General features: G+C 36.2%; 1 protein-coding gene across 1 annotated transcript; it reads left to right on the top strand.

Moving 5' to 3' along the window:
- The first annotated feature begins 785 nt into the window (after positions 1-785).
- Positions 786-11,420, top strand: FBXO43 (F-box protein 43). The gene is made up of 5 exons (XM_061172133.1): positions 786-818; positions 3,033-4,503; positions 6,738-6,840; positions 10,863-11,066; positions 11,172-11,420. The coding sequence occupies exons 2-5, from the start codon at positions 3,050-3,052 to the stop codon at positions 11,418-11,420; spliced, it is 2,010 nt and encodes a 669-aa protein (XP_061028116.1). The 5' UTR covers positions 786-818; positions 3,033-3,049.
- The last annotated feature ends 1,845 nt before the right edge of the window (positions 11,421-13,265 follow it).

Below are 13,265 nucleotides of genomic sequence, written 5' to 3'. Positions count from 1 at the left end.
CGGCCCCACGCGAAGCTGGCGTGGGGGTTGCCATAGCTTGGCGTCGCTGGAGGCGAGGCCGCGGCTCCTCCCCTGCGCTCCAGCGGCAGCCGCCTCGGTCCTCGCCCGCCCTTCGACCCCGGGGGGGCGGCCGCCCCGGGTCTCCAGGTGGGCAGGAGCGGGGGACGCCAGGTGTGTGCGGGCTGGCCGGCCTCCGGGCGTCCCCGGCCCCGCGCCCGCTCTCGCTCTGCTTCCCGGGTGCCGGGACTAGAGAGGCGCCCTGACGCCGTTCACTTTCCCCTCGCTCTGCTCCAGGGGACGCCCACCCACCCTCAGCCCTTCGGTGGCTTCTTGGGCCCTGGGGCCAGGCCGGGCCTCCCTCCGAAAGCCTGGCCTGGGGAGGGTCCGCGGAGGGACGAGAGGCCCAGTTGACGCCTTGCGGAGGCCGTTAACCACCCACCCGCCGACTGCTCTGGGGGAGGAGATGACCGCGCTGCAGCTTACACTGCGTCTCAGAAACCCCAATTTGGGAAGTTTCCTCCGTTCCAAGGCTAGCTGGAGAAAACAAAGATATTAAAATTACTGTTGTCCGGAAAGCTGGAGGAAATTCAAAATGATTTAGGCCTTTTCAAGTGTTAGATCTAATCCCTGTAGCATGTACTTCACGTATCCAAATGTTAGCCGGTATCGTGCTACTGCACGTTTCAATGAATTGTTCAAATTAAAATTTTCTCTTTAAGCGGTATTACTTTGGTACGAATTTTAAAGGCAAAGTGAGAAATTTCCTTTTTTGGAAGCCTACATAACGTTGACGTCTAAGAACTCAAGCTTTACTGATGGTAAGATTTTACACTTTAACAAATGAAGGAAATTTGGTTCTAATTTGTTATCATATTGTAAGTACTTCATTGAGTTAATCAGTGCTTTTTTTTTTTTTTTTTTAAAGAGCGCTATAGAGATAAGTGTTCTCAATCCTCATCAGGAGTCTGGTTTTAAAAAACGAATAGTGAAGAGGCTTGTTTGATTCATCAGTGAACTGTTGAATCAGTAAAACTGAACAAGTCAACAGGCATTCCACGATTTTGCATAAATAATTTTAAATTTAAAGTTTGAATAACCACATTTTGTTTGAGACCAATGTCTTGGGTTGAAAATGATGAAAGATGAAAAAAATGATGACATCAGAGAAAGCACGGTGGAAGCAACTTCAAATGTGTAGATGAACAGAAAAAATTAGGAAGTTTTTTGTATGTTTAAAGCAACCAGTTTATGGTTTTTAGCAGGGAGAGGATGATCTCTGCACCCCTACTTTTGTTTCTAACAATTTGCCTCTCAGATTCCCAAATTCTAGCATGGTGAGACACCTAGTGGTGAAGTAGCAGAATAGTTACATTTGTTGTAACTTTAAAAAAAAGGCTCGGACCTAACTTTACCAAATGATATGAGTGAAAACTGTTACTTAATAGAGTGATTCTCAGAGAGGGGGAAATATTCGTGGATGGAAGTGTAATTTGAAAACACACTCTATCTTATTAACTTAATATTTTGAAAACAAAATTGTTTTAAAATATAATATGAATTATAGAAAGCAAAGTTTGATAAGTTTGGCTGGTAAGCATGTACAGAAGAGAGCAGTGATTGTCACAATCTGAGGGAATCTAAATCAGGAGAGAACATGTGTGAGATTTACCAAAACGGAATATAGGTTTTAAAGACTGAAAAACACCTAGAGACTTTGCCCAGTAACAATGATCTCCTAATGATCATTACACCGTAAAGAAACTATTTAGTTTTGTGGTTATTGTAGCAATTTTTTTTCAGCGCATTCATTTACATATTTAACTGATGTAACTTAAGCATAAATAAATTACTTTCCCATTATACTCAACTAAAATATATCTTCCCAAGATCTTTTTAATAGAAAAGAATCATGTACTTGGTCTGGAGAAAACTTTGAAAGAATGACAATTTTCTTAGTGTCCCTTGAATAGTCTGCAGAAATACATGCTATGATAACTTTCTTATCTTTTCTTCTTATACTTTGAGCTAAGATGTAATTCAAGTTTCCATAAAGAAGGAATGCAATGATAGCGTTAAAAAGGTGAAAGAGTAAAGTGTTTCCTTAAAAAAAAAAGAGTAAAGTATTTCCTAGTGTCATTCCTTACAAATATAATTACTGAATCACATTTCTTCTTTAATGAATGTACTTGAATTCTTTATTTGCAATTTCAAGAATATTATAAAGGGTGGGTGTCCCCCAAATAGAAAATATTTAGAAGATGAGGCATGAATGAGTATAACTTGCCAGGTTTGAGATGGCCATGTATCTGTGGGGCAGGGGTTCATTTTCGCTAACTCAAGAATGTGTTAGTAATTTATTAGTGAGCCAAAGAGTCTTTGCAAAGGTGAAAGTCTGGGAATTTAGACCTTGTGAATGATCAGGAGGACTGAGTTTCTGAGACAGGCCCGTGTTACAAGTATAAATGACATTATCCTAGAGTTGTTTAGCCATATTGCAGTTTAGTCTAGTGGCAGCACTTACTTGACACATTTCCCAAAGACATGTTTAAAAATCAGCATATAGTTCTTTTTTTTTAAGCAGCTTTATTTACATCGCAAAACCTCAAAAAGAAATATCCAACTGACTAAATATAGGTCAGCACAAATAAGCTAGAATATTAAAACTACAATAATGTACTTTAGCGCTGTAAAAGTCATAAAGTAATAAAATCATCTAAAAATTATGCCATGAGATTTTTTTTTTTCTCAAGTGTAGTTCAAGAAAATATTTGTGAATGGTGCCTAGACTATGCTTAGTCAGGTAATCTGTGAATATTTACTTCCTGGAAATTTTGGTCTTCATGATGTTAAAACATTGTTTTAAATAAGATACACATAAGTATACTGTAGAGTAGATTTGTTTTTTAAAGTAACTTTTTTATTGCCATACAATTTTCCATTATTATTTGTGCTCATAACAAGTAATGTATTTTGGTGTAAGCTGCCAGACTGTTCATTTCAAAGGAAGAATAAAATTTGTTTTCACTTTGTAGAAACAGAGATTTTGAAGATGTCAGAAAGGCATTCAGGTCAAGCTGGCACTGGAGCAGGAAATGAGGTGGACTCTCCTATTGTCAATGTCAAGTCATCCAGCTTTGGAGACTTTTGTTCCACATCTTCATTTCAAGATAGTGGCTACAGTGAGCTGTTAAAATCGTGCAGCTTTGATAATACAGATAAAGAATCATTTGGAAAGAAAGAAAGAGGCTCAACATTAATCCATGAGCATCTTGAAACTTCAAGTCTGGCCTTAACACATAGTTTAGAGTCTCCCACTCAAAGAAAGAGATTTGTCTTCCCTAGGAAGGAAAAGGATAAAACCCCAGACCTTTGTGAAACTCCTAAAGTCAGTGGAAAAAAATTTTTACTGCGCAGAAGATTGGACGTATCTTTCTCTCTTCTAAAGGGGGACTTTGAATCACAAAATAGTTCTCTTGAAAGTAGTACAAGCCAAGTTCCCAATTTAGAAAAAAATATTCCAAGCAGTGCTTCAGGTTTCCCAAGGCAAAATAATTTTAGTTCTTTAGTTAATAGCACTTTGAAAACAGAAGAAGCGACTTCCAGCAGTCAAAAATTGAGACTTAATTTTTCTCAACAGAAGACGTCCACAGTTGATGATTCCAAAGATAACTGTAGCCTATTTGAAGTTGAATGTATATCTCCAATTCAAGGCAGTAGTTTTAAAGACTCTATCACACATGACTTTAGCGACAGCAGTCTATGTATTAATGATGAGAATACATATCCTGAACTTCTGGGCTCTTCAGTCAGTGGAACAACTTGTGGAACAGATGAGGACATATTTGTGACTCCAATAAGTAATCTTGTAGCAAATGTTAAATTTAATGCAAGTCAAAGGCTTTCTCCTTTAGGTGAAGTGAGACGCAATATTTCAACACCTGAAGACAGTGGTTTTAACTCAGAAGATTCCCTCGCTGACCAAGAGGGCTCTTTCCAAGAACTGCTTCAGAAACATAAAGGAACTCTCAAAGTCAGGGACACGGTAAAAAGATCAAGGCGTCTTGGAAGATTAAGAAGACTGTCCACCCTTAGGGAGCAAGGCTCACAATCTGAGACAGAAGAAGAAAAGCAGCCCAACCTCTCTGGCTCTGAATCAACACCAGTGGCCACTTCAGACATCTCAGAGAGTCAGCCAAGCAGTGACAATAAGAGTGGGGATTTGAGTTTAAGCTTTAAGAATTTATCAAAGACCCCAGCCTTGCAGTTAGTGCATGAGCTCTTTATGAAAAGCAAAAGGAAAAGATTCCAGCAAAGCGGTGCACGTGAATTGTTAGAAGAAAGGGACGGGGGGAAAATAGCTGTACTACAGCGTGTGCTTGCCGGACTGATTGGCAAGAAAATGGGTATAGAAAAACTGGACATCTTAACAGAATTAAAATACAGAAATTTAAAGCATGTTCTTGCTATGGTTTTAGATTCCTTGGCTGCAGAAAGCCTATGCAGGTAAGAAATTTTTTTTTTTCTGAAATAAAACTGCCTTTTATCACTTTTTTTTAAGTTGGAAAGCTTTTCTGTTAGTTGAGTACTTTTTTAAAATTTTGTTTTATCATCTCTATCTTGGTTACTTTATATTTTATCAAAGGTGGTTTAGTGAAATTCTTCAGTGTCTCAGAAATTTCACAGAAATTTCAGTATATTGAATGTTGCTTCATAAGTAAAGAGAAACTAAGTCACATGTATAGGAGTATTGAGGGTAGGAACTAGAGTTACAAGACTAAAGAGAGACTGTGTTTATACTGGCAATTTTGCAAAGTGCAGGACTATCAGAAGACAAGCCCCTTGGGAATGCCGTGACCAGGAAGTAGGGAAGCCATGTGGAACAGGATTTTTGCAAGATCATGGTTGGGGGAGGACATGAAAGAGAGTTAGTGAGCCTCTTTTTCCATAGGTATATGTGAAGAGTTGGGTTCATAGAATCCTTACTCTTTTATGGCCCCTGCTTCTATTAAAACCCTTCTTCACCTTTTCGCCATAAATTACGTGTAGGCTATTGTAGAGAATTGTAGAATCTCATAGCTGGAAGTCTTCTGAAATGTCTAGCCCTATCATGTATTTTGCAGATGAGAAAACTGAGCTCCAGAGAAGTGACCTGCCAATGGTCACTCAAGGAGACAGAAACAGATCCAGGTCTACAGCTGAGCCCTCTGATTTCTAAGCCCATATTTCCCCAAAACTCTTATTAAGGTTTAAGTCCTTTCAGAATAGCCTTGATCAGGAATGTCTTTGGTGTAACCCAAGTAGGATGATAAGCAGATTAATGACCTACATACATGTGCCTTTTAAAAATGTTCAAATGAGATAAATTATTTGTTTAAAAAAATAAGGAGATGGCTGCGATATAGGAATTTTATTTTTATATGCTGGAGTATTTGGATACAGACCAGTTAAAATTAAAACTTGGGTGACTCTTTTGGGTGCTCGCTTGTAGGAACAAATGATATTCAGTCATATTTCAATAATTGCCTTTGCTGCCATCCCTCTAGATTTATGGTATTTGTATTGCAGAGTGCATGTATAATTTGGCAGTGCTTATTCTTGGTAATATGAGAAATTATGGTCAGTTGAAATAGCTGAGGCAAATACCCAAATGTGTATTTCATTTCTTCCCCATTAATGAGTGACTTTCTGCCTATATCTCTCCATCTGTCTGATATAAGGCACATGTATCGGCTTAAGGAGAGGCAATGGCAATTGAAGTGGCCACGGTAACTGGAAGAATATTAGTGTTGACAACTCAACTATAACCTGGGGCCCTCCATAACCTTCTCCTGACCTCATTCACTTTGAGTGATTTGTTAAGTTAAAGTAATAAAAAAGACCATATTAACAGCTGCAGGATTAGCTTTTCTTTAATAATTAATATAGTCAAAGTTATTGATAAATAAGCAATCACTAGACATAAATTGTGTTTTTCTTTAGCTGCTTTAGTCTCATAAACTTTGGTTTATAAAATAGGAACTTTGTAGTGCTACCCATAATAATGTTTATTACAGCTGACCCTTGAACAGCCAGAGATTAGGGGCGCTGACCCTCTGCCATGCAGTCTAAAATCTTTGTATAACTTATAGTCAGCTCTCCATATCCGAGTTTCCTCCGTATCCGCGGTTCGGCATCCCTGGATTCAACCAACCAGAGTCTGTGTAGTATTTACTATTGAAAAAATCCACCTGTAAGTGGATCCACAGAATTCAAACCCATGTTGTTCAGGGATCAACTGTATTTGGCACTTAGTACTTCCAATAAAAGATTGATTGCTTTTGTGTTTATTTAATCAAAGTGACAGAAATTTGTTAAATACAATAATAGGAGAAATTTATAGAATCTCTTGCACTACAGTTGATAATCATTTGCTGCATGTCATGTTCCAAATTTTTAATCTTAGTGTCATGTTTAAGTTAAATCCTCTTAATTAGTCTCGCAGTGGACTCATTTGGGTTTATATGAAACTTTGTTTTTTCCTTAACCATTTATGAGATAGTAATCTGTCAATATGATGCTGGCATATTTTAACAGGTATTCTTTCACAACTATGCAGATCAAGTCATATTTTTAATGTAAAATTTTAGCTTTAAATAAACTATCCAAAATCTTTAAAATGAATTTTTCTTATTGTCATGTGTGAAAAATATTAATTCTGTGGAATATATACAATATAAGGACTGATCTTTTTGTTACAGTGTTTGGAAAGTGAGCAGAAATTGGCGTGAAATTATTATTCAAGATAAAAAAGCAAATCAGAGGAGGAAATTTCATATCACACAATTGAAAACAGATTCTGAGGTAATGTATATAATACTATTCTAAAATGGATTTGTATAAATATCTAATAATCCCATATGGCTGGACAACCTCATTTGGTTTTCCTGCTATCTTGCTATCTTTTAACCTTTCCATTTACCAACATTGACTCATAAACTCTTTTTTTGTTTGTTTTCGGCCATGCCGTGTGGCTTGTGGAATCTCAGGGATTGAGCCTGGGCCATGGCAGTGAAAGCCTGGAATCCTAACCACTAGGCCACCAGGGAACTCATGCACTCATAAACTGTTTATTTTTCCCAAACTCCGTGTCTACCCGGTGCATCAGTGGAGTAGACTAACTGACATCAAGAACATCTTACTGGGTTTTGTTGTTAAGTGTGTATGCTGTTAGCAGTATTTGAATACCATTTGAATAGGATATGCTGGACCCTATTCATAGCTAGACATCCTTATAGCATTTTCGCATCCAGTCTTTTGAGTAGATACTACGTGCAGTTGCTTAGATTACAATGGTGAACATTTGTGACATGATCCCTTGCTTTCTTGGCGCTCATACCCTGTGGGTGATACTGGTATAAACAGGTGATTACAGTACAGGTGTGTTAGAGGAAGCCCAGAGTTCTCTCTATTGAACATTTAAAAGGAGTGGGGATCAAGAGGAGGAAAAAATGCATCTCAGCTGAGAGCTGAATAATGAGTTAGACAGGGAAGGTGTTTCAGCAGAGGGAATAGCATATATGAAGGCCTGGAGGTGAGTGAGCATGGCAGATTAGTACGTGTAAAACATCATAAACTTGTGCTCTCTTGAAGATTTGAGGTCCAGCTTTGAAGTTACAAGAAAAGTTTTACAGAAGCTGATTAATTCTTCCTGGGGATACTACTTTGTATAACAGGCATCTGATGACTCTGGCACCCATATTTACTGTATATTCAACTTTTAGACCTTTCTTAGGCATCAATACCAAAAGAAACTCTGAGAATTGACTTTCTTATTCTTATTCTAGTAAAAAGTGTTTAATAACATAAGTAAATTTATAATTTGGCTAAATATAATAACTGATATGAAGCATGGCATAAACTAATATGAACACCTAGATACAGATTGGGGGGTTTCTCATTCCAAGAAAATATTAGGGACTGCTATTAACTAAAGTATTGACTTTCTATTTTATTTGAAGAAACGTTTTACCTTCTCACCTATGATAATCCTTCACGGCTGACTCACGGCTCTTGGCTACTGCTGCAGCTGCTGGCTCTGGGAGCTTATAATACTGAAGATATAAATTTCCTTCTTAACATATCGTTTTAGAGTGGCTCCCTACATGCTAAGGACAGACCAAAAACACATTTTTAAGCAAGTACCCACTAGTATTAAACTTATAGCTCCATGTACTCTTTACATCCTATGTGGAAGAAACATGTTGTTGTATTGGTAAGCCTTCGGGTAATTCTAGATAAAGCATTCTACCCTCATATCCTAGCCACCATTTTTTTTTTTTAACGTGGTTTCTTAAAGGACTATACTTTTTTCCTTACTTGAGTTTTTTCCTTTATTCTGATTTGCTTTAATTTTTTTTCAGTAGACACAAGTATATGGTTTAAAACATCAAATTGCACTTTAAGGCTTATAAAAAAGCACATATCCTCCTGCCCTTCCTACTCTTGATTCTTGATCCCTTCCTACTCTTGATTCTTTCCCCATCGAGGCAATCACTTTTTAGTTGTTCCTTTTGATATTTACCTCCATATTTCTGAATGGCATGCCTTTACTGCTATTTCTTCTTTTGTTTTTTTCTATAGAGGGACTAGGTTAGTTCTCTAACCTCTCACCACTACCTATCTACCCACCTCTCCCTCTGAAGTCCTTTCTCCTATCTTATGAATGTAACTACACCATCGTTTGGGAGCGAATTAGAATTAGGTGCTGACATTATTAAGACTGCGTTGAGATTCTCATGACTTTTTGACAGCTGTAACATGTAGTACAGTATGATTATACCTGTTATACCTTTTTTCTTATAACTTTTTTCCTCAGAGTTAATAATTGCCCAGTTTCTTTCTTTCTTTTCTTCTTCTTTTTTTTTTTGCTTAGTGTTTCTCTATACAGATCCCTGACTCATCTCCTGTTATCCACCAGAACTGGAAATCTCCTCTAACTCTGAATATATCAGGTATTCTACCTGTTCTCTCTTTTCCTCAGAGACGTCCTTCCAGATGCCTTTTGCCCTCCTATTCTGAAATGGACTGGTTGCTTTCTACCTGAACTATCCTAATGTATATCATTAACCAAAACAGAAAAATTATAAAATAAAGTTGTTTGGTGGTTTTCCTCATACTTGTATAGTGTCACTGAAAGCCCTTTATATGTAAAAATTAAAAGGCACACACCAGCTACGTGTGATAGGATCTCTATTTAATCTGTTTGCTTTGCAGCAGTGAGAATGACCATTAAAATCAGAATATCACACTTTTTCCATTGAATTTCTTAATTTACTGTAGTCTTCACTGTTCTGTTATAATCATGGAAATGAACATCAGTAAGGTGACTCCCCTGTCACATTTAAATATTTTCTGGTAACGTGATGGTGACTATATTTTGAAAAATGTTGGTGCTCACGAATGCATGCCTTTGTTGACTACTTGACCTTATACTGTTCAGAGATAGTAGCACACATTTTAAGCTCCAAGAGGGCAGAGATTAGACTGTTTTATTCACTTGGCACCTAGTAGATGTTTTATGAATATTTGTTAAGTGAATGAATGACTCTTCTGTGGATGAAATTTGCTTCAACAACAAATCTCTATTCATTTTTTGGTGCATGCAGCATCACTGTGTTTGCCAACTGCATCAAAATCCAATGGGTGTCTTCTTTTAGTATGCTCTTGTGTCATACGCTTCTAGCTTAGGCTGCAAATCATTTATAAAGTGTAACATAAAGAGATGTATTGAGTCCTTGAATAAGTTCAACTGTATTCATTCTAATTTCTGAAAACCAATATTCATCCATTACACTTATGCATATGTTGTTAAACTGTTAATGGCATAAGTTTTCATGGCCAGCTAACTTCATTCCTATACTTATCCTACTGTCATTTCTCATGTTTTTAACTCTCCCCATTTAGGAGCCAACTCTGGCAAAAGGAGACTATCAAGGGAGAGGAAACACAATTATAGTTGGACACTTGAGGAAATTCACCTGTAGTACATTTTATTTTGATAATTGGTTATGAATGCCAATTTGTTAAAAAAAAAAAAACTTACTATTTTTTCTCATTCCCAACCTTAACAAAATAGAAGGCTATAAGGATTATTCATTGAAAATATTTCTTGGCTAAATATTTGAGTAATGTGGAAATCCAGTTCAAATAAGAGACATTTTTTTCTCCTTTTAAAATATCAAAGCTGTTTAAAACTCAAGTGTAAAAATTAATCAAGTATTGCAAGGATCTGGTATTTGTAAAAACCAGCCAAAAAAATTGGGTTTCATGGTCTAACCAGGCCCATTATTTTTCTGACATGTGGCTAAGGTAAGAAACCTTCAAAGAATTCCATGATGTCCCGTTTTGATTCATCTCCTCTTACACCTTGGCCTAAAAGGGGACTTGGTAAAGTCTGATCTGTGGGCCAAATCCTGTCCATCACCTGTGTTTTTAAAGTAAGTTTTATTGGAACACAGCCCTGCTCTTTCATTTACATATCTCCATAGCTGTGTTTGCTAAAACAACAATTAAGTAGCTTGCAACTATCTGGTCCTTTTCAGGAAAAGTTTGCAAACCCATGCTCTAAACAGAAAAATAACCAAGCATGCAAACTTAAAGCTAGCATTTATTGTCTTAATTTTTTCTTTTTCTTTTTCTTTGACTTTTAAATGCTAGATGAGAGGGTTTTTTCTTTTTTTTTCCTTTTTTCTAAAAAGGAAAGGTTTAGGGAGAAAATTCCAGTAGTGTAAAACCATTTCCAAACATTTAAATACATGTGCATCAGAAAGCTGTCCTGGAACTTTTGATATTACAGTGTTGACCCCTCTTGTCTTTTACCACAGGGGGCTATATTAAATGTTGATGATGCTGCCACTCGGCTCCATCTTTTAAATCGATCAGCTTTAAGATCTGTGCAAGCACAGGCTAGGACACCAGGTTTTCAGAAAGAACAAGTTTCAACATTTTCTCCTTGGGGAGAAGTTTTGACACCTATAGCGAGTTCTTCTGTTACTCACTTAAGTAGTAAACAGGAAGAATATGTTAAGGTGAGTATTTATCATAAGTTATTAGAAGTAAATATTTACAGAGTTTGAAATAAAGCAATTCTCTATGCGAAAATGGAAGATTTAGTTTGTGTGCTTTTACTGCAGGTTGCCAAAACACTTTTTATTGATGAAGCATTAAAACCTTGCCCAAGGTGCCAATCCCCTGCTAAGTACCAGCCTTATAAGAAAAGGGGACTATGTAGCAGCATAGCCTGTGGTTTTGACTTTTGTGTGTTATGTTTGTGTGATTATCATGGGTCTGAAGAATGTAGTAGAGGAGCAGCAAAGCCAAGGAATAGAAAAGATGCTCTTCCAGGAAGTGCCCAGAGTAAGCGGAATTTAAAACGCCTCTAAAGAGACTTCACATATAAGAGAAGCATCCCCTCTAAGCAACATTTTGTTTGACTTAAAATTATGAATATTTTGAAAGCATGCAAGTCTTCCCATCAATGACAGATGATGATTTATTTCCTACTTTGTATATATTGTGATCCATGTCATTGTATGTTTTCTTTAAAGTAGTGAGCTTTGAAAAAATCTTATTTTACGATGTCATTTTTACTCATTTTAATAATTTAGTGTTTTTAAATAAAGAATTTTCAGTGTTATATATATGTATTTAACTGTTTCATGTAACATTTAAAAATTGTGCATTTCATCACTATGTGTTGAAATGTTCTTTGATTACTTTTCAAAAGTAGTTTTCCAAATAGTATTAAAAATTCTGAACTTGAGATAGATGCCCTTATAGATTTCAAAATCTTTGAATATTTGACTGAAATGAAATATAAATAAAATGTTTTCAGAAGTTCTGTTGAATTTACTCTATAATCTCAGTCTTTCTCTTAATTTAGTGAGTGTCATATTTGGGCAGACTTCTGGTTAAATAAAATTTACTGGATATTGATAGCTAAGAAGATGTAAAAAGTAAATTATTAGATATATGTGGTTATTCACCATGAGAGTCTTAGGTAATAAACACCCATAAGTCACACGTAAGTTTCTTTTACCCTTGTTACACATGAAATTGTCAGTAGTGCAATGTAGAAATCTGGAATCCTATCTCTGGTCTATGAGGAGGCACTTTGTTATTGTTTTATGTATTGCAATCACATTGCCCTCTCAGTGTGTCACATTTGTCATCTTATGGTTACTCAGTCCATTAAGAATGTAGTATTTTATTTCACTCTGGTGGTGAAAAAGAAGATTTTACCACATTTAGTTTTAGAAATCAGTAATCTACATGTGTTCCTCTCTACTGAAGGAACTGTTAAACGATGGAAGTTCAATTTAAAAAAAAAATTTCTGGCTTTAAATTGGGATGAGTATTGTAATAAAGTCAATATGAGTGAAATAGTGTAAGGACTTAATACCACATATTTAAATGAGTTTATAATAAAAATAAAACTTTCTGAAGACAAAAGATCAGAGTAGAAATTCAAAAGTTAATGAATGAAGCTAAGTCCAAGCTTCTTATTGGTAGGTTTTACATTTGCGATGAGGTCAAGAGGTAGGTAGGTTAACTGGAAGAAAATCATATGGAAAATCATAGGTCTACCTATGGAAAATCATAGGTCTGTGCAATCTAAAGATACAAGGCATGAAGACAAGAATAAGTATTAACACATTCCATCCATATTCATGAATAACTTTATGAAAGTCTCCAGCTATCCAGAAAATAATCATCATTATCCTAATTGCTATAAATTATTATGTATTATAGTAACTGGCTGGTGCAGCTACCCTAGCCATATGTTCCAATAGCGTCCTGTGTTTCCTCTGTCGTGGCACTTAGTTCACTTTGTTTAACTTGTTTCTTTAATTTTCTTTCCCCATGAGACTGTAAGCTCTGTGAAGGCCTGTCATATTTGATTTAAATACCATTGTATCCCTAACACCTAGCCTGGTACCAGGCAAGTAGCAGGTGCTCAGTAAATATTTATTGAATGAGTGGATTTTTTTTAGTGCTACCAGTGTTAACTTTTTATCCAAGTAAACCATTATAATGCTATCTTAATAATTTGTTAATTTTTAATGCTTGATTTCATTGATTAATGCTTGATTACACAAAAAAGTAGAATCTAAATGATTTCTTAAATTGATTTTAAACATGTAATCTAATCAATAGATTTGTTTGGTCTACTCATTCTTTTAGCTGATTTTTCTATAACTAGTTAGGGTGTAATGCAAGGAATACTA

This window comes from Eubalaena glacialis, chromosome 17, assembly GCF_028564815.1.
Source record: "Eubalaena glacialis isolate mEubGla1 chromosome 17, mEubGla1.1.hap2.+ XY, whole genome shotgun sequence".
Taxonomy (NCBI): domain Eukaryota; kingdom Metazoa; phylum Chordata; class Mammalia; order Artiodactyla; family Balaenidae; genus Eubalaena; species Eubalaena glacialis.
The sequence above is the reverse complement of the archived record's forward strand: the minus strand, read 5'-3'. Positions and strand labels throughout refer to the sequence as shown.